General features: G+C 40.1%; 1 protein-coding gene and 1 long non-coding RNA gene across 2 annotated transcripts in view; one reads left to right on the top strand and one right to left on the bottom strand.

Annotated features, from left to right (window-relative positions):
- The window catches only part of LOC147577135 (uncharacterized), a 136,696-nt gene extending 127,688 nt beyond the window's left edge, over positions 1-9,008 (top strand). Inside the window, exon 2 of the long non-coding RNA XR_015239942.1 lies at positions 7,991-9,008. This is a non-coding gene — a long non-coding RNA (uncharacterized LOC147577135). The remainder of the gene's footprint in view (positions 1-7,990) is intronic.
- KCNH8 (potassium voltage-gated channel subfamily H member 8) overlaps positions 1-20,531 on the bottom strand; it is a 360,147-nt gene that overhangs the window by 30,351 nt on the left and 309,265 nt on the right. The window contains exon 12 of the mRNA XM_086674209.1: positions 3,713-3,751. Within this exon, the coding sequence (XP_086530335.1) occupies positions 3,713-3,751 (39 nt within the window). The remainder of the gene's footprint in view (positions 1-3,712; positions 3,752-20,531) is intronic.

Genomic DNA, 20,531 nt, shown 5'->3' on the forward strand with positions numbered 1-20,531 from the left:
CTTAGACTCTGGTTCCATCCATGTTGTTGGAAATGGCAAGATTTAATTCTTTTTGATGGCTCAGTAATATTCCATTGTGTGTGTGTGTGTGTGTGTGTGTGTGTGTGTGTATACACAAACCACATCTTCTTTATCCATTCATCAGTATATGGACATTTGGGCTCTTTCCATAATTTGGCTATTGTTGATAATGCTGCTATAAACACTGGGGTGCGTGTGCCCCTTCTTATCTGGGGTTTGTATCCTTTAGATAAATATTTAGTCATGCAATTGTTGGACTGTAGGGTAGTTCTATTTTTAGGATGGAACTAGAGTGTATTATGCTAGCAAAATAAGTCAGAGAAAGACAAAGGACAAATACCATATGATTTCACCTATATGTGGAATTTAAGAAACAAAACAGATGAACAGAGGAGAAGGGAAGGAAAAACAAAATAAGATAAAAACAGAGAGGAGGCAAACCATAAGAGTCTCTTAACTATAGAGAACAAAATGAGGGTTGCTGGAGGGGAGGTGGGTGGGGTGACAGGCTAAATAGGTGATGGGCATTAAGGAGGGCACTTGTTGAGATGAGCACTGGGTATTGTATGTAAGTGATGAATCCCTGAATTCTACTCCTGAAACCAATACCACACTATATGTTAACCAACTTGAATTTAAATAAAATTTTGGAAGAAAAAAAAACCCATCTTAGACTCTTGACTGGAGTCATTCAACCTTTTAGACTCAGAAGAAGTGAGGGAGAGGTTGGATAAAGACAACGAAGATAATGATGATGGGGCAGGGCAGAGAGAACAACAAAGGCTAAGCTAGTGGCCCTCAATGGAGTCACTAGAAGAGTGGGTGTTTCTTGCTCTGCCCCAGACATGGCTTCTCTGCTCCAAAGGCTCAATTCATTTTTTTTTTTTTTTGGTGCCTCATTTTCTTTTGAGGATACAATTGTTTCTACTTGCTCATCAATAATTTCTAATAGAAATAAGATAATAAGCTGAAAAGATCTAAGTGTGCTATTTAAATCTCATGAGCTGTCATGGTTATTACTTCATATTAATAAACAGTTGGTTTATTGGTATCTATTGATTTTCCTGTAACCATTATAATGATACATACAACAACAAAAAATGAACTTGAACATGTGGTGACTTTAACAGGCAACAGCCCATCCAGTTTAAAACTGGCCAAGCTAAGCAAAATAGTTTACTCATGAAACTGTTTAGTAGCACTGTAGAATAGAAAAATTAGCTCACCCAGTTAAAGACACACGGGGCAAACTTATCAAAGAAATGAAGAACAATGAGTGAATTCTTTAATTGAACTTCTGTTTACATTTCCATCGGCAGTTTAATCATTCCTTTGGTTCAAGGAGGCTCCGCTGGTCCTGATGTAATTCTCTAATAATCTATAGTGTTTGTACTTCTACAAGTTTGTTCGGATTTCATACTTCCATTTTATCATGGAGACTTGGCACTTGGGGCAAGTTGCTTAAATACTGACCTTTGTGATCAAGGCAGCCAACATTACCTACACCAAGAATTAATTATTCCCCCTACCATTATTACAGACAGGACCCAAATATATTAGATTATTAAACACCCAGCCCCACATGCAGCGCCCATACAGGAGTTCCAGCTCCTTTCCTTGGGCTATCCATACAGAAATGCTTGCTTCCCTCGTGCAGCTGGATTCATCCATGTATACACTGCCATACATTCCAACCACAGATTTCTTCCTTGTCTTCTGACCCACCCCTTCTTCATTTCCTCCCAACAGATGCTTCCATGAGGGCAATGATGTTCTTTTCCCCATAGTCAAAGGAATCTCTAATTTAGCTCATGACATTCTATGGGATAGCCATTTCAAACACACAGTGGACTAGATTCAGTCAAACCTGCCATGACTACAGGGGAAGCAGAATAAAGTCTAATGGTTGAATGCGTGAACTTTCGGTCACACAGTCCTAGAAGTCTGGAGACTTCTACCTGCAACAGTGGTCAAGTAACATCATTTAAATCATTTAAATCCTTGTTTTCCTCATCTGTAAATTGGGAATGGTATGAGGATACAGATATTAGATAATGTAAGTTAAAACACTTAGCAATGTGCACTGAAAGTACTTAAAATAGATGCTTGCCCTCGTGATGATGATGATGATGATGATGATAGTGAAGAAAATGGAAACATTTGCCTCAGGGCAGGTTCTACAGAGAGTGCTGGTTACCCCTTTTTATATAATCTCCCCTTCTTTGCTAGTTAACAGAATTCTTAGGAATGTACCTTGCCCAAAAATCACCTTTCTCAGCTTCCTTTGCCTCTTGGTTTGGCCATGAAGTTAAGTTCTGAGGTGATAGCAGGCAAGTGGACAGGTTAAAAGGAACTTACAGGAAGACTTCTGGAAAGAGGGAAACCTCTATCCTACCCTTCAGTGTTTTTGTTTTGTTTTGTTTTGTTTTTTTAGTTTCTAGTCTGGAATACCGATACAATAGATAGATCTCTAGTAGCCATCTTAGAGAATGAGGAGGTCTTAAAAAAGGAAACCATGTGTTGAGGATAATGAAACCAAAAGAAGAAAGCTCAGGACCCTGTTGACACAGTTATATCACCCACCTCTGGCCTTGTTCACGAGAGAGAAATAAATATCTTTTGCCTTGAAGCTGTTATGCTGGTGACTTTGATGCTGAAGCCTAAATTATACAGAAGATTTTTTTTTGAAAGTTACAGATGTTGTGTTCTTAGCAGGGATGTTCATTTTCACTGTGCTATGAAGGAGTGAGGAATTCAAATTGGAAAATCCAAAGGAAGGCAGAATTTCTCATGAGAAAGAGAATATAGGAGTGGTTGGGGACAAGGGGGTAAAATAGTGAGGAAAGGCCGCCTGTTGAGAAGAGTTGAAACATAATGGCCATTTTGCCAACTCCTGAGGAGGGATTTTGTAGAGATGAGAAAGAAGACAACTAGTGCCAGAGAGAAACTCAGTTGAATGCTCTGAGATGTTTTAAGGGCTTTTAAGAAGTTTCCCAATAGTATTAAAAGTAAACCCTGCCTGTGCCCCAGCTATCTTCAGTAAATTATCAATGTCTTTTACGTGTGTTATATGATTGGATTGGTGTTTCTCTGTATGTACACGTGTCTGTGTGTACACACGTGTGTGAAAGGTGTTGGGTTCTGCTTCAAGGAGAATACAGAGCAAAAAAGGGAGCTATTTCTAGGTTCCTGTCACAGTATCATTGGTAGTAAAAGTCTAGGTAATAAATCTGATAAATCACTGTTTCTTGGGAAAGTTTTCTGTGAAATTGGAGGATTCTAAAAAGTTGGGATTATCTTACGAGTTCAAGTGAAATCCCTTCCAGAATATCGGAGACATTTTTTTTTTATACTATGGATAACCATGTTGTACCATCATCGGAAGCTTACAAGAAAACATTTGATTATTAACTTTAAACATAACAAATGTACTTCCGAGGTCAATTCCTTGGGATTTTTCTACTTTTGCCAGGTTCTGGTGACGACTGCTTTCAACAACAATAAAACCCTTAAATAGATGAGTTTCAATACTTCTCTGCTCCAAACTCCAGAAAGTCAGTCAATACATTTCAGTGGGAAGCATTTTAGGGAAAGTAGAAAATAAATACATAAAACCCTGAAGTGGGAGACAGATTTACAGGAAATCCTACAGATTTTAGATAAAGATTCTGTTCTTTGGCAAAAGTCATACCTGTGAGACTGTAGATTTGTTCGATAATCTTGATATCACCTGAAAGAACAAACAAACAAATAGAAGTTGTAACAATCATGTAAACCTTCCCAGGTGCTTTGGGACTGAGTAAAATGTAGGAAGCAGGGGAGAGACCATGTGGGGGCGATTAATCCGCTTGGGTAGGCCAGAGAAGGAAAAAATACGTCCTAAAAGAGGCAGAAACTGCCTTCCTCATCCCAGCCTGTAGGAGCTCTACTGACCAGTGTGTGAACTAAGAAAAGGAAGGAGCAAATTGAATGTAACACCTAGGAAATAATGATCGAAATAGTGGCTGTGTTGGTTATATTTTCCATCTTGATGCTTTATTTGCTCCCCTTTTGTTTTCCATCTCCCTTTTCCCTCTTTCCTGCCTTTCTGCTATATTCTTGCCGATTCTATGACTTTTCTCTCTGGCTCTGTGAAAACGGAAACCCATGGAATCTTTTCTTATTAAATCTCATTTCTTTGCAGTTACCCACCTCCCTTTCTTATTTGAATACAGGTGGGGGTGATGTCTCCCTTCTATCCCATGTCTTTCCTCACCATCAGGCTCCTTGTGGACTAGGATTAAGTTCACCGGGGAGTCCTGATCTCCTATTTGATCGAATTTAAATCCCATCAATTGTAAAAAGAAACAAGATGCTGCTAAACAAATTGTGACATGCCCATCAATTATAAGACAAATCTCAATTTCAGAGATGCTAAAATGTGAAAAACAATATGTATTGTAGAATCACTTAAGCTGGGTTTCAGAATACATCTTACATAAAATCAAACTGCAGGACTGTGGAGAAGTCCATCACAAAACACGCAGCTTTCCATGATGGACACAGAAGCTTTGGAACTTATGATATATCTTGGAAACATGCTTCAGGTCTCATCCACACTGTTTTCTGCTCAAATACACTTCCTTCATCTGAAAGTGGTAATAGATGCTATAAATTAGCATAATTTTATTCACATAAAAAAAACTTCTACACTCAAAAATGATCTGCCTAGTAAGTGAGACATATTTAGTAATTCTGTCAACTCTCACTGTGGTTTTTTTCCCCCTAGATGATTAGGGAAATAGATGTGTTATTATTTATACAAATGCCGGCATCATTATTGCTGTGCAAATATATGTTTCATCAATGTTTAATATTATCAAAGAAGTCAACCCATTCTACATCTGCTTAGTTGCCTAAATATGCATTAATCAGAAGCATTGTAGACATAAGTTTTGTAATAATTCCCTGAGTGGTGACAAATAAAACAGCTGAATAATTAAAAATGTGAAAAATAAAATTACAGTGCTGTTGCTACGGTGGTAGACAGTTACAGCCCGGATGAGAGAAAGAACATCTCAGTGGGACTCAGGAAGCCTGAACATCTCCAGCTCAGAGATGCCATCTAGGTGTAAGAAAAACTCCTAGTTCTCTAGTTTACTAGTAGTGTGAGCTCTGGCAAGTTGCTGAGTCCCAAGTTTATTTGTCTACGTCAGTGCTTCTCAGACTTTACTGTGCACACAAATCACCTGGGGATTTCACTATAAAATGCAGGTTTCGGTTCAGGAAGTCCAGAGTGAGGCTCGAGACTGTATTTCTAAGGAACTCCAAGGCAACGCTGATGTTACTGGCCCACGAGGCACACGCTGAGTAGCAAGATCTCATAACCGACATCACTGCTATTATTATCCTATCACCGATGAATTCATTAAGTGTTCACTCTGTGACAGGCACCCTGACAAATGCTCACAGCCATCATGTCCATTAATTTTTACTGTAATCCTATGAGATAACAAGTATACATCATATAACCAGCACTGCTGTGATAGGCTCTCTGAATGAAGTTATTTCATTTGCGTACAGCATTTGAATCACACGCATTTGAAAAGAGTTCTATGATATATTAGTTCTACTGACTAACCTTTCACACGGATCCAGATTCTGCCAATTGCGGAGAATATTAGTGTAATGGAAAGCCAGTGTTTTAAAGCTAGAAGTCACCCTAAAGAGTGGCTGCTACAATGGTTTGTAACCTGGCAGACAGTAGAATGCTTGAGAAGGATTCCTAAATAAATCAGATTCCAGAGCACCAACTCCAGAGAGTCTCTTCCAGTTGGTGGTAGGTGGGGCCGGGTCTTCGGCTCAGGGCTGAAACCACTGAGTTAGTCCAAATCCCCACCTAGACATGTGGAAGTGGCTGTCCAGGAAGATGAAGTGACTTGCCCAGTTCACGCATCAGGTTAGAGCTCTGGCAGAACCTACCAGACGCCAGGTGCCCTGACTCTTGGTGTACCTAACGCAGAATCCAAACCTGTCTCAGGTGCCTCCCCGGCAGTTCATGCTGTTACCTGAGCTGAAAGACTAAATGCCTCACATATGGTGGAACTGAATGTAGCACAAGGTTTGATGACTGCCACAAAGCAGGCCCCAAATCTTGTGATACTAAGTTACCCAAGCACCTCGTTAGCCTTTTCTGGGTTATAGATCTCTCCGGAAAGAAAATGAAGTCTAGTCATTCTATCCCAAGGGGAAAAAATGCACAGATACAAACCTTTGAATAAATAATGTTTATCGATCTCCTTTTCTTGTTCCGGTAACTGGAAGACTCAAAGGTTTTGAAAGTTTTGAAGAAGACAGTTTTCTCCAATTTGAGTCCCTCCCACATGAACTTTCAGAGAGGAGGAGAACGGCTGGTAATCTCTAATGGGGATGATTAAAAAATAAAAAGACCGAAGGAATAGAGGTTGGGATGATAAAATGTTGTAAATCAGACATAAAACAAGGAATGGAGTCCTGCGATGAAGTCAAGGCTGACGGTCAGCCCACTCAGACCCTAGAATTGTATCTTCACTTTGCCAGGACAGAAGAAGCCAAGTGTGGGCAAGAAGGACCTAGGACATGTCTTGGCACAACATTATCATGAATGAAAGTAAAGCTTTATAATCTTGTAGACTAGGAAAGAAACACATTCTCAGTGATGTGGAGTTGGTTTAAAAAGTTTCTGCATAGCTTCTCTTCTTTTATTCCCCTGTCCTAACCACTTAACTTACTCTATCACTCTATAAGTCCAGTGGGAACAAAGAGAGAAGACTCTTAACATCGAAAAACACCGCTCCTTGGTATGGAGAACCATAAGGAGGAAAAAAGTCTCTTATTACTCAGACAATCTGCTATGAAAAAGCAAAACAAATTCGCAATCATCTTTAAAAGAAAAACAAAGTGTAAGGAAGGCCTCAAAATTATACTATTGAGCTTGAATTGCAAATGGAAATCAAACATGCTAAAATTAATGGTGGTTTTAGATGTGAAAAATGCCATTGTGTTCTTTGATGTTGTCTATTTTGCTGAATGAAGATATGCTACCTTGGCCATCCAGCTTACCTTTTCCTTAAGTTCCTAAGTTCCTCAGTAGTAAATCTTCCTGCTGTTAGGACTTTCTTTTAGCTGAGAGGGAAGCTTTTTGATTTCTTTCATCTATGTCTACCCACTGATTAAAGTGTCTCTGAATTCTGACACATGGTACCATGACAATGAAGTTTGGGGCCCAGCCTTCACTGGATGCTAATGCCCCCCCCTCAGAAGCTGAGTGTTTTCTCAGTAGTTTTTCAGTAGAGGAATTATCAATAAGCTTTCCTTACTCTCTAGATCTTTTCCAGAGACTGAACCACCAAGACGTCGACTGGTACGAGGTAGGAAGGAAGCAAATGTGAATGGAACCCACTACATAGGCCTAGGAATCCTAAACTGTAACCCAGTGGCCCAGTGGCCCAAGGGAGGCATTCTCCTGGTTTACTTGGTTTGCAGGTCAGAATTATAAGCCCCCATGTGAGTCTGAAACTGTCCTCTCAACTCGGGAATCTTCTAAGACACTCAAGTGTTCTGGTAGGACTGTTACCTACAGCTGATTGCTCAACTGGGAAATGAGATGTGAATTACAAGGCTCTTCTTTCTGAGTGATTCATGATATTCTCTGCTTTGTTAATAATGCCACATTGATTAAGTCACAAAGAAGATTGAAGGAACATGTGTCCTCATTCAGAAAAAGGAATCCTCACACGTTTTCTCTTGTTCTCTGGACGGCAACATTACCAGTACTGGTGGCTGTTTGGGATAAATAGAGCATGAATGAAGGACAGTCACATGTAACTCCGTAACTTTCATAGTTAAAATGCCCATTCTTATAAAACCATAAGTAATTGTCATATGATATGGGCACGTAGCAAATCAGTAGGTCTCCTTTTTACTTCTGATCTGCTTCTTTCTCTTGTAGATTCAAGTGGAGGTACCAAGAAGTCATGAATGCCACCAATGGCAGGAGGAAGACAGAACGAGGAACTGGAAAGCTCTGGAGAAAAGACAGGCTTTGAATAAGGGGGCATTCATTTTCAACTAAAAAAAGGCTTGGGAGTTCACTACCATCTAATCTACAGAAGAAATTTTTGAAGCCGGTGTGAAACCCTAAGTGGGTAATACAGTGGCTAATATGTTTCCTTTGCTTGTTGTATAACTGAGAAACAGAAATGAGATTATAATGGAAAAACTGATGATTTTGAACTTTTCCAATTTCATCCTGAGCCTTGAGGTCGAGACAAACTATTAAGATTTAGAGGAGAATTCTTCTCCCCTAAGTAAATACTATCACTTCTGATACAGAAAGCACAAGTCAAGTAACCAAGACTCGAATTTAGTGTTTATTGACTGCTACCACTGGAGAGTTCAATTATTGAGCCTATTGTATAAGAAGCACCAGAAAAACCTCTTCATTGCCGTGTGTTATGATAAAAGGTCTATGTGTCAGGGGTGATAGGACCCATTTCGGAGCTATGATAGCACAGTGGTTAAGAGCTGGGATTTTCCTAGTCTTTTTACTCATTAGCTATGCAACTTTGGGAAGCACATTAATCGGGATAAAATAGGTAAGGCTGAAGGAACAAATAATTTGCTGACTTTCAATGGCTTAACCCAAAAGAATTTTATTTCTCATTCTTCCTCTAAAAAATGATAATAATATTTAAAGTTGTTCTGAGAATTAAATGAGATATATATATGTAAACTGAACAAGTTTTCAAGACCCAGTTGGCTACATCTGGGTGGCATTGTGTCACATTAAGATACATGTATAGCAACCAAAAGTACTGATGGCCCTTGAACAGCACTGGGTGTTGTTCAAGGGTCAGTGGACCCCCTCAGTGGAAAATTGTGTATAACTTTTGACTGGCCCCAATGTTAACTACTAATAGCCTACTATTGACCAGGAGCCTTACAAATATAGAAACAGTTGATTAACACATATTGTGTGTGTTATACAGTATCATATATCATATTCTTACAAGAAAATAAGCTAGAGAAAAGAAAATATTATTAAGAAAATCATAAGAAAGAGAATATGCACTTACAGTACTGTATTTACAAAAAAAAATCCACATATAAGTGGATCTGTGCAGTTCAAACCTGTGTTGTTCAAGAGTCAAACTGCAATTTAAAAATAATTCTAATCTTTAGTGTGCTTTCAGGAACCTTAAAGGTGACACGTGTATTGATGAACTACAGTAAGACTTTTTAAAATCACCCCTCTCTTTCCATTCCACTCGCAACAACAAAGGTGCCTCTCTCTCAGTTCTTTCACTAAAACCCTGGATCCCTTCTGCTCACTTTTCCCTTCCTGCTTCCTTCTGGCCATAAAGCCCAACATTCCTGCCAGAGCTGACCTCTGGGTGGTCCGTGCCATCCAGCCCTCTTGTTTCTGGAGAAAGAGAAAGCATTTAGAGGCTGCTGGGAAGTGTAAGTCTCTTACCACTTGGACTTCATGGTACACAAGGAATTCTCACGTAAAGCTTATGGTGAAAAGAGCCCTCACACCGTTGCACTTGCTAAGTACTTGGTCCAGTGCCTGGCATAAAGAGTAATTAAATTCCTGTTAACAAATGTTAGTTATATTATTATTGGCATAGTGATTATGAAGAAAAGTTTTCTTTGAATTCGGTGAATGGGAAATAGAGCATTTTTAGCTATGGATATCCAAACATTCACACAGATGAGTTCGTCCAACTGAAACTAACAGATATGTAGATATATAATAAAGAGACCATGAACTTGTTAAACCTGAGTTTCCCCCCAGATGGCTCTCCCAGCAGAGACCTGTCATCCCAGGCCACAAAGCTCTTCTTTGTACGGCACTAGGTACCATACTTTACATAAAGTAATAACTTGGTATTCTATTCTTTTCTCTCCCAACCCTTTTATCTGCTTCACTTAAATAAAATAAGGCACTTTCAAATTGTCCATAGGTATGAATACAGTGAAGACATTGATAATATATGCAAATTGACTCAAGCACAATTTTAACTTCCTATCTCTAAATTCTAAATTCAAATGTATGAACTACAAGGCTTTGGAATTAAAAGAAAACCCAAAGAGTCTCCAATACTTATGTAAGAACTTGGAAAATGCAGGATGATTTTTGAGGGAGAGAGAGTTGTTTATTAATATGTGGTTCACATCATTCTAGAAAGACAGAGGGGGAAAATACACACCATTATGTGAAGAAAACTCAAAATTTCTCAGCACTGACATAGAGTTTTAATGATTCCAGGCTTAAGGAGCTAGCTCTGTACCAACTCCATGATTTGGGAGTTCAGCAGTTAATCAGTGCTAAAAGAATTTGCAGTCGAAACTCATTATATTGAACTGAGATTCCGTGCCCCCCAAGGACCTGCTTCTGATTAGGGTACAATGGCTCCTGGTTAGCTTGTAAAATCAGCTACTATGTAATTGTAAGGAAACACAATAGCTGGTTTCATAAGATTTTCCGGATACACGCTGAGTACTTTGGTTCCAAACCAGGTCGGTGAAGGAAGATGCTCAACTTGGCATGAGAAGTTTTCACATCATAACTCCTGACGGCACTTCTAAAGCTAATGCGAAATGCCTAATTTGCTACCTAGGAAGCTCACTGTCAATTATACACTGTAACAAAAAAGGTGACCGGCCCTATATGATGAAAACAGTGTTTGTAGCAGCAAACCGAGATGAGCTACTCTGCTTATTCGAACCACAGTGACTTGGTTAAGCTCACTTAGCCAGAGAAAATAAGAGGACTATAAAGGACGGTGACAGAGGGCAGCTTCTGAATGACTAAATGCATGTCTTTCTTAATTAAAGCACTCTTTGAAACGTAAGCATGAAGAATATTGTGTTTCAGAGCATTTACACTTTTGCTGAATATTCAACAATTTCTAGGTGAAGAAGAAAGTCTCACAGTTAGTAGATCAGGGCTGAACTTAGGTTACGGTTTTGTGGTACTCAAAGGTGATGTGTGGCCTGGGTGGCTCAGTCAATGAAGCTTCCGGCTTCGGCTCATGTCATGATCTTGTAGTTTGTGGGTTTGAGCCCCACGTTAGGCTCTGTGCTGACAGCTCAGAGCCAGGAGCCTGCTTCGGATTCTGTGTCTCTCCCTCTGCCTTTCCCCTGCTCGCACTCTCTCTCTCTCTCAAAAGTAAATATATAAAAAAAAAAGGTGATGTGTGGAGCACTGTAAGGAAGATATTACTGATCAATTATATATTGACTGAAAACAAGTCTTCGTGAGAATTCACAGTAGGCATACAAACCACTGAAATTTAGGAAGAAATGTGTCTGATTTGGTATTTTGTCTCCGCTAGTGGTGCTCAGGGAAGTCCCCAGAACAATAATTGTCATAGATCAAATATGCCTGATACATCTTGTTTCCTTCTCTGGGTCTCTCTCCTAACCACACTGTCATCCAAAGTCTGTGAAGAAATCATTCCCCAGTTATTTATACAGTGGTATGTCTTTTTTTATTTTTTTCTTATGTAAATTTGTATTTTGAGCCTGAGCTTTCATCATAGGATAGACCTTTCCTTAAACTGTTAAAATAAACAGTGAGGGACTTAGGGGAGAGATTCGTGGGGAGATGTGAGACAGTGGCCCTTTTCCTGAAATTACACCGTGTGGACAAGATTTTAGGGCTATCATGTGGCAACCTAGTCACAGAGTAGCCATGTGCAAGTTTGTAGGAAATCACAGTGGTATGCACTGTGTAACCGCTCTGCATAAACATGTGAACATTGAATAAAGCATATCCATTTAGAATGGGCATGACTTCTTAGAGTAGGGCATTCTAAACTTTGAGCTAAGTCAGTTACTTATGGGTTCATACAAAGACATCATTCTTTTACTTACCTACATGAAACCTATACATATAAGTCTCTTCAGAACATGGGGTGCCTGTGTAGCTCAGTCAGTTGGGCATCTGACTCTTGATTTTGGCTCAGGTCATGATCCCAGGGTCATGGGATCAAGCCCCATGTCAGACTCTGCACTGAGCATGGAGCCTGCTTGGGATTCTCTCTCCTTCTCCCTTCACTCGTGCTTTCCCTCTCTCTAAAATAAGAAATTAAAAAAAAAAAAAAAAAGAACAAACTTTCCTCTCCACGTTTTAAGGTGATTGTGTCCATGATTGCAAAATATGCACCAGTGACTTTACTGGAAGATGATGCTTTCACAGTTATTTACACAAATTTGCACAATTCTGGTCCTTCAAGTTTCTAATCTCCTGGATCAGGCTGTGCTTGTTAAGTCGTGTCTTTGGGGATGGCAGGAAACTGGCATGTGGGATTCTTTGAAGGAACAATTCTGGCCTTGGTTGTACTGTAAAGACATACTACTTTTAGGTAATAAAGATGCTTCCAAAATAGGTCACTTGGAGGATGGGCAGGGCAAAGCGGGGAGGGGAGAGTGGGGAAAAGAAAAATAAGTCATTTGGAGTCCCACAGTGGGAGTCATATATTTCCTATTAGTTTCCATTAAGTCTTTCGAAGGTGTAACTTCTACTTGAAACTGGCTCTAAATCATTGCCTTTAAGCCTCTCCTCTGGTCACCGTTCCCTTTCTGCTAATTAATTCAGAATTTCTATTTTTTTAATGTTTCTTTAGTTTGAGAGACAGAGAACATGGGTGCACGCATGAGCACTAGTGGGGAAGGGGCAGAGAGAGAGGGAGAGAGAGAATTCCAAGCAGGCTCTGCGCTGTCAGTGTGGACCCTGATGCGGGGCTTGATGTCATGAACTGTGAGATCATGACCTGAGCTGAAACCTGGAGTCGGATGTTTAACTGACTGAGCCACCTCGTCCCTTGTTCAGAATTTCTAAATAAACATTAGCTTTTCCTTGGAGAAGTAACATTAAACATTACCACGGTAACGTTACCACAGAATTACTGGTAAATTGAAGGTCTTCAATTATTATTTATTTAGAAAAATTGAAGAAATTTTTTTTTTCAACATTTTATTTATTTTTGGGACAGAGAGAGACAGAGCATGAACGGGGGAGGGGCAGAGAGAGAGGGAGACACAGAATCGGAAACAGGCTCCAGACTCTGAGCCATCAGCCCAGAGCCTGACGCGGGGCTTGAACTCAAGGACCGCGAGATCGTGACCTGGCTGAAGTCGGACGCTTAACCGATTGCGCCACCCAGGCGCCCCAAATTGAAGAAAATTTTAAGGTATGAATACCCTCCTATTTATCAAGAAATTTGGAATAAAAAAATAATGGAGGGGAGCCTGGGTGGCTCAGTGGGCTAATCAGCTGACTTTTGATTTCAGCTCAGGTCATGATCTCATAGTTGTAAGATCAAGCCCTGCATCAGGCTCTGTGCTGAGCATGGGGCCTGCTTAAGATTTTCTCTCTCTCCCTATCCCTCTGCCCCTCCCTGCTTACGCTTTCTGTCTCTCAAGAAAAATAACAATTATAAGGTAATACTAGAAGGGCCTATGGCTCAGACTGGTGAGTTGTTCACGAGCCGGTTAACTGTTCACCAGGACTTATGCATCCTGTTAGTCCCACCACTTGATGGGATTTCCCAGACTGCTTGCACGTGTGAACCACGTGACTCATTCTGGCCAATGGAGTGTGAGCAGAAGAGATCCATGTCATTTGTGGGTCTGGCCCCTGAGTCATACAAGGGCAGCCTCTATTCTCTGTCTCTTAAACTGATTGGCTGGCTGGATACAAAAAGCCTAGTGAAGGACTCTGAGTTCCAGATGACTCTGAGGCCTGGGTGGTGGGGGGTGATGGGGCCACCAAATAGAGGAAGACTGGCTGCCCGAGTCATCAAGTGAGAAGCTGCCACCTGTACACAGATACGAATGAGATTTACTGCATAACCCATTTATTCTACTTATTGTATGAAGTCACGGAAACTTGGTGTTATTTGTTACAGCATTTAGCCTGACTCAACTGATGGTTTCTTAGTGATCATCCAGGCCAGGGATGAGGAACTGGAGGCCCACAGAAAGACAGCAACTTGTTCCAAGTCATACAACTTCTATGTGTATTGAGTCTGATACCTAGCATTCGTGGGTTCTTTTTGACAGAATGCTGTTTGGGTTTTTTGCTTTTTTCCTCAAATATGATGCTAACATTCTGTCCTGTCAAGATGAAAGTGTGATTAATAAGAGAAAAAAAAAATATAAACAGTACAACCTGGAATATAACCATGATGCGTTAGCCCTAGTCAGACTTGGGACTGTTTACAAATCCTGGCAAAATGCAGTGACACAGATCGGTGACCATATGCTCTGCTTTTAAAGAACTTAATCTTCCGGGTGGAACATATAAGTGGGATTACCACATCACTAAAAGCTTAGCATCTTGCAGATGTTCATCGAAGAATTTTTGCTTAATCATTTTCCTCCATGACATGGGAACCAAATCCTTTAAACCCCAATTCATTTCACAGAACGGTATCTCCACGGATCCCTCCGCCCTCCTAGAGTTACCATGAGTACCACACGCTGGCCTTCCAATTCATAATCTTGAGGCACTTCACTCCCCCCCCCCCCCAACTTGGCATCTCGTTTGCTTCCTATTTCTGACTCCTTGGCTACTGTTTCCTTCAGTCAAAGCCGCCACTCTTTTGGCATCCCAGAATGCTGGGCTTAAATGGTGAGCAAATAGATGCCTACAATCTGATGAGACCGGAGGCCTCCAGATCTGCCTGCCGAGCACAGTCTGTGCCGCGGTGTAAGCAGACTGTCTCCACCATATGTCATCGTCTCTGCTGTCTACACCCTTTTGGGGAACTTCATGGGAAAAGCGTTATTAGAGATGTTTATCCTAGGATTTTGTAATTTGCTTTTAATTTTAATTTAATTTCTACCAACTTAGCTCATTTAGAGCAGTTTTAATCATACCACCCACTGACTCGGTGTTGTATCTGTCGAGTTTATGTTTGGGATTAAAGGGCTAACTGAAGAGATGTCTTACGTGCCCAAGGATGATCTTTGAAAGATCCCACACGGTGAAATATATACTGTAGTAAAACATTCAGGATTATTCTAACAAAACCCAGGAGATCAAATGTTCTTGAATAGAAAAACAGAATAAAATTATGTTTTCAAAAAATCCTAACATACACACTGGTAAAATATTTGAAGACTGACTGAGAAATGTTAAAAATATTGCTGCTTTCATCTATATTCTTAGTCCTCCTCCATAACTGTGTGTATGTGCACATAAAGGAAGGATGGAGAACATTTTGTTTCAATTGCTAAGAAGGCCTCCAACTTTTTTTTTTAACGTTTATTTATTTTTAGAGAGAGAGAGAATGAATGTGTGTGTGGGGTGGGGGGAGGGGAAAACAGAGAGAGGGAGCGAATCCCAAGCAGGCTCCACACCTCCATCAGTATAGAGTGTGATGTGGGGCTCAAACCCATGAACCAGAAGATCAAGACCTGAGTCAAATCAAGAGTCGGACACTTAATTGACTGAGCCACCCAGATGCCCAGCTAAGAAGGCATCCAACTTCTTACAACAATGAAATGGAGTCTGAAAAGAGTTGAAAAACTATTCTGTACATCTGAAATGATAGTGCACGTCTGAAACTTCAGATTTACTTTCCAACATGGAACAAGGGAAGGATGAAGAATGATTATATGCAGAGAAGACTGAAAAGCATGTACTTGAATGGGAAGACATTCTCTCAGAGCTAGTTGGTGACCAGGGGGTTATTTAATAAATAGATGGATTTAGGAGCACATGACAGCACAAATACTAAGGGAAAGGACAAGTTGGATGGCCAAGCTACAATAGTTGTGCTGTCTTACTCATTCTCTTATTAATGAGAGATCTTTCCGGAAACAGGCACAGGGGGTTTTTGATGAGACATGACAAGTAATAGCATTAAGGTTAAGAAGATTAAAGTGAATGTTATTCTGGAAATTCAGGATAGCTTCTGCTGTAAGTCAGGGTGCCTAAAGGAGACCAACCCTTTTTTAGGAGAATTATGTTTTGATTTATGGTAGAGTGCTTTGGTGGACAAATGTACTAGGCTGGGATTCAGAATACCAGAATTGGACTCAATTTTATACTGTTTGATTCTTTTACTAATTCTGTAATCTCAGGCTGTGCACTGCTTGGATGCCCGGTTCCTTCATCTGTTAAGCAAGGATTCAGGGGTGATGCAAAGATTAAAATTTAAATTAAAGGAGGTATTGGAAACAAACTCCCTCGCTCATAATACATACTTAAAAAACATCAACATCTTTTCTTGATCGGAAGATGTGCTACTAAATATGCAATTGACAAGAGAAATTAAAACCTGATGAGATACATTTTGATATTTTTACTGAATCTTATTTGAAACGCATACTCAGAATGGTTGAGGGAAGACTTCATCCCAAAGTAAGAGTCTACTTTGTGCAAAAGGGAATATTCTAATACATTTAGGTATACAATTCACTTAAGTTATATACGTAACCAATGACTAGATTTTTTGTTCTGTGAATGAATACATTTTCTTTTCCCCTCCCTTTAAGTCACTTGTCATCACAGGAAAAAACGGAGTTTTAATAGATGGTACTTAAGATCCCTTCCAATTCTAACATTTTATTGTTCTGTGGATATGGAAATATATATGAGTGAATGAATTAAATTCCAATAAGCATTCATCAAGCACATACTTTGTACCATGAGTTTTACAAGGAAAATGATTACAAAGATAAATAAACATAGTCATGGTTCAGAGAACTTATATGTATACAACTGAGTTCTCCACTTATAATTGGGTTGAATCCTTTAATGATTTATTTTGTAAAAGCTTTCTCATTAAAGTACAGCATATGGAAAGAACATGCACGAATAGAAAGTGTACCGTTCAAAGAATTATAGAAAAGTTCTGTGGCTCATTTTCTCTTATGTGTAAATCTTATTTTCCTATGGAAACATGTTTCCCATGAATCCACCATTAATAAATAGGGCTGGCATTCACTGCTCATAGAATTAAGGGACAGAGGAAAAACATATCCTTTGTTTTGAAGGATCAGCTTACACTAAGTTTCCATTGGGTTTAGGCTTCAGGTGGTTTGGGACTGCAATTGCAGTGCCTGGCCTCCCTTGCTTCCTTGCTGAAGGACTCTGGGCCAGTTTCTACCTCTCTCGTCTTTAACTAGTCTTCTTATCTAGTACATGAACTCAGCAACTTATGTCCAAGAATTGTATGAGAGTAACGTAAGGCAATGTTCGTAAAGTGCTTAGCCTACAACTTGGTTCACAGGAGTGATTATGCCATCAGCAGTGTCAACATCAACTTCACATCACAGAGCCTTGTCATGAGGGTGGGCTCTGTGACCACAGTCTACCGGAGAATTCAGGCGCAGACTCTGTACTTCCACAGATGGCTTAGACAACCGTTCAAAATGCAGTGCGGAATGGAGGATCCTGAGTAACAGTGGGGCAGGGTTGAGGATTCCTGGTGGATGCAGCCTAGGTAACTTTTCATTTTCAAGGAATGTGCAGAAGTTCAGTCCTGCCTCTGTGTGTGTGTGTGTGTGCATGTGCAAATCTGACACGTTTTATTACAGGCTGAACATCTGCTGCTCCCTGCAGGATGGGAACAACCAAGCAAGTAGGGAAAGAAACACTTTTCTGTCTTGTTTATGGGATGGCAGGTGGCCTTTTTATCCTCTGACTTTCCCAACTCAGCTAACCCCTGCTTCCCCCAAAGAGCTTAAAAATCTAAATGCTCACTGTTCAACTTGCAAACACAAGTTGAAATACCCAGATGTCCTCAAACTGTGGTTGATCTCTTTGCAGGGTATGCCTCATGCTGTTTGATTGACAAATGGCTACACAGGAGAGAATCCAGAGGAGATGAAACAAGAGCCCATTCAGCGTCCTTTAAAGCCTTTTGTGTGTTCTTTGCTTGTTTTTATTTTTAATTTATGTTTAAATAAGATTTAACTTCTAAGAAAATATTGCTGAGATATGTTTGTACAACCTATAATGATGTGATTACCCACAGTTCATACAATCACTGACTTTGCTTCATTTGTCCAACAACTACCTCTGGCCACCCCCCATTTTTCTGGATCCTTCTTATCTCAACTCTTCAGTCTATGGGTTGCCATGGAAAACACGATGTTACTTCAATGTGCTCTCCTTCCATCCCTGACGCCTCACGCAAATACTCCCATACACAATAACTGATGAAACCTGGGCAGGCACTTGACATGAGCTGAAGCACTCATTCTTTTTTAGGAATCTAGCATCAACTAAGAGAGTCCCAGTTTAATCTGCTCCCCACTCAAATTGAAGAGTTGCTACCTGTGACCATTTCTTGCCATTTGGATAAAGAAAGAGGGCATGATGACTGAAGGAGAAAGAAATGGAGAGGAAAAGGAAAGTAAGAGATGTGGAGAAAATCATAATGTGATTATAAGAATTTCTGAGATCCAGATGTGTGTGCACATCTGTGTGTGTATGGGGGGGGGTGTGTGCAGGTATGTATGTATATTTTATTTAATCCCATTAGCTACTTGGAATACTTACAATAAATCTCTGCTTCTAGTGATTGATTCAAGTTGAGTTTTTATTGCCTACAGTCAATGTCCTTATTCTGAATTGCCCTAAAACTTACCAGAATTCTCAGGCTGGCCCTTTTGCCAATGCCCCACACTAGCTCTGTCCTAAAATAAGAATTTAAAAAAGAATCAGTCTGTGGTTTGAGAAGAGGTAAGAATAACCTTTTTTCAGTTTTCATTTCTCTGAGGCAGGGGACTAGGCAGGAGAAAGAGAACTTCAAGGTTGGAAAGGAATGTAAACTTGGAGTCCCGTGGAGTCCATTCCACCCTGAGATCTTTCGGGGGAAACAGATGGGGACAAGACTGATAATAATGGAGGGAACGAAGCAGTGAGCCTGGGTAATCACTTAAAAAGAGGACATCGGGTCTTTTTGCTGCAATCAGAGCAAGTAAGGTGTTCACTAAGTGCCATAAGTTCAACAGCAATCTTCATTTACTGAAAGCCATGAACATAAACACAATGTTGGGCTCTGGGGATACCACCCAAAACACAATCGTTTCCATCAAGGTAATATGTTTGCCACCAAAACTTTTGAACCCATTGGGAGAATGGTATGAGAAGAGTATCAGAACACAGAAAACATACTGGATGCAAGTAAAACTTCCAGGCCATTATTTACCGAGCTTTTCCTAGCATATCTGACACCATATCTTAAGCGCCATGAAAGTGTATGCTGGGTAACACACTTGGCTACAAGATATTTTTTGTTGGGAGAGTATTTTAAAATACACAACTGAGAAACAAAACATGTCTTGCTCCCAGGATCATAAGGAAAGCTGACACGATCAAATGACACGTGAGCCCTTCATTATGCAATTTTCTAAGAACAATTATCTCAAAAAGGTGCAGAATTAATTATGTTCTCTTATTACACAAGACTGAGCTAGCAGATGCACACCTACACACAGGCTACTCTCGAGGAGCTAAGTAGCTGGGCTGTCAGATAGGATTTTTTAAATTATTACTATTCGGTAAATCATTTTTAAGAAAATTGCTTCCAAGCAGCCCAATCTTATTCCAGTCTGAAATGGGGACTAAATTTAAACCAACTCCCTCCTTTGGAAATAGCTCCTTTTTCAGTACAATCTCGAATTAAATTGTAATATAGTCACATAGGCGGCAAGAAAGAGATGTTGGCAAATCCCAGACTCCACTTGAAAGATCCATTCAGGCTTGTTTGTATCTAAGGGAGGACGCACAGAGTCAAACCTCCTGGATGCAGTACAGCTTAATTACATACGAGATGGTCCAGTGGACACATCTCAATAATGCTTGGGAATTAGATGCTTTTTCCAATGTTATTTGTATTTAAGACAGGGGCTGTCTTCTGAGAACTTTAAACAAAATAAAGATTCACCTTGGCAGATGAAAGACGTGGGGTCCAGACCCAGATGGAAATATAAATTCACATTCAGATGCCACTGAAACTAATGCTAACTAAGGAACATGAGCTTTACTTGACCAGATTCCACCACACACATCAGAGACCCTCTACATCACAGTTTCCCATGAAGTGCAACAGATCCACGTGTTAGATTTTGATGAAGCATTTCATAAAATAGATGAGCTGCTTTACTAGACCCTGGCATTTTCCACGTGGAAATTCATTTCACTCAAAAAGTTTGTAGCTTCATTCCCCAGGCAATAAATGTGAGCTGAATAACAGTCCAGAGTGATTTAATGGTTAAAAGTATTGAGTCTCTACTTTCTGGGGGTATTAGTGTTATAACAGTCCACCTATTTGTACAGAAAATGCACGTGTTAGCTTAGATTTGAAGGCAGATCCTTTTTCATTTAAATACAACTTACTATCCCAAACCCCACCTGGAGGATTACATTACCTATACTGCAAGGGTTTTGTTTTTCCTTGTTATTTGGCTTAAATTCGTCCTACGGCTTTTGAAAATCTCTTGCTTTGAACTTGGGGGAGGCG

Source organism: Puma concolor, chromosome C2 (assembly GCF_028749965.1).
Source record: "Puma concolor isolate L17-30 chromosome C2, mPumCon1.1.hap2, whole genome shotgun sequence".
NCBI classification, from domain to species: domain Eukaryota; kingdom Metazoa; phylum Chordata; class Mammalia; order Carnivora; family Felidae; genus Puma; species Puma concolor.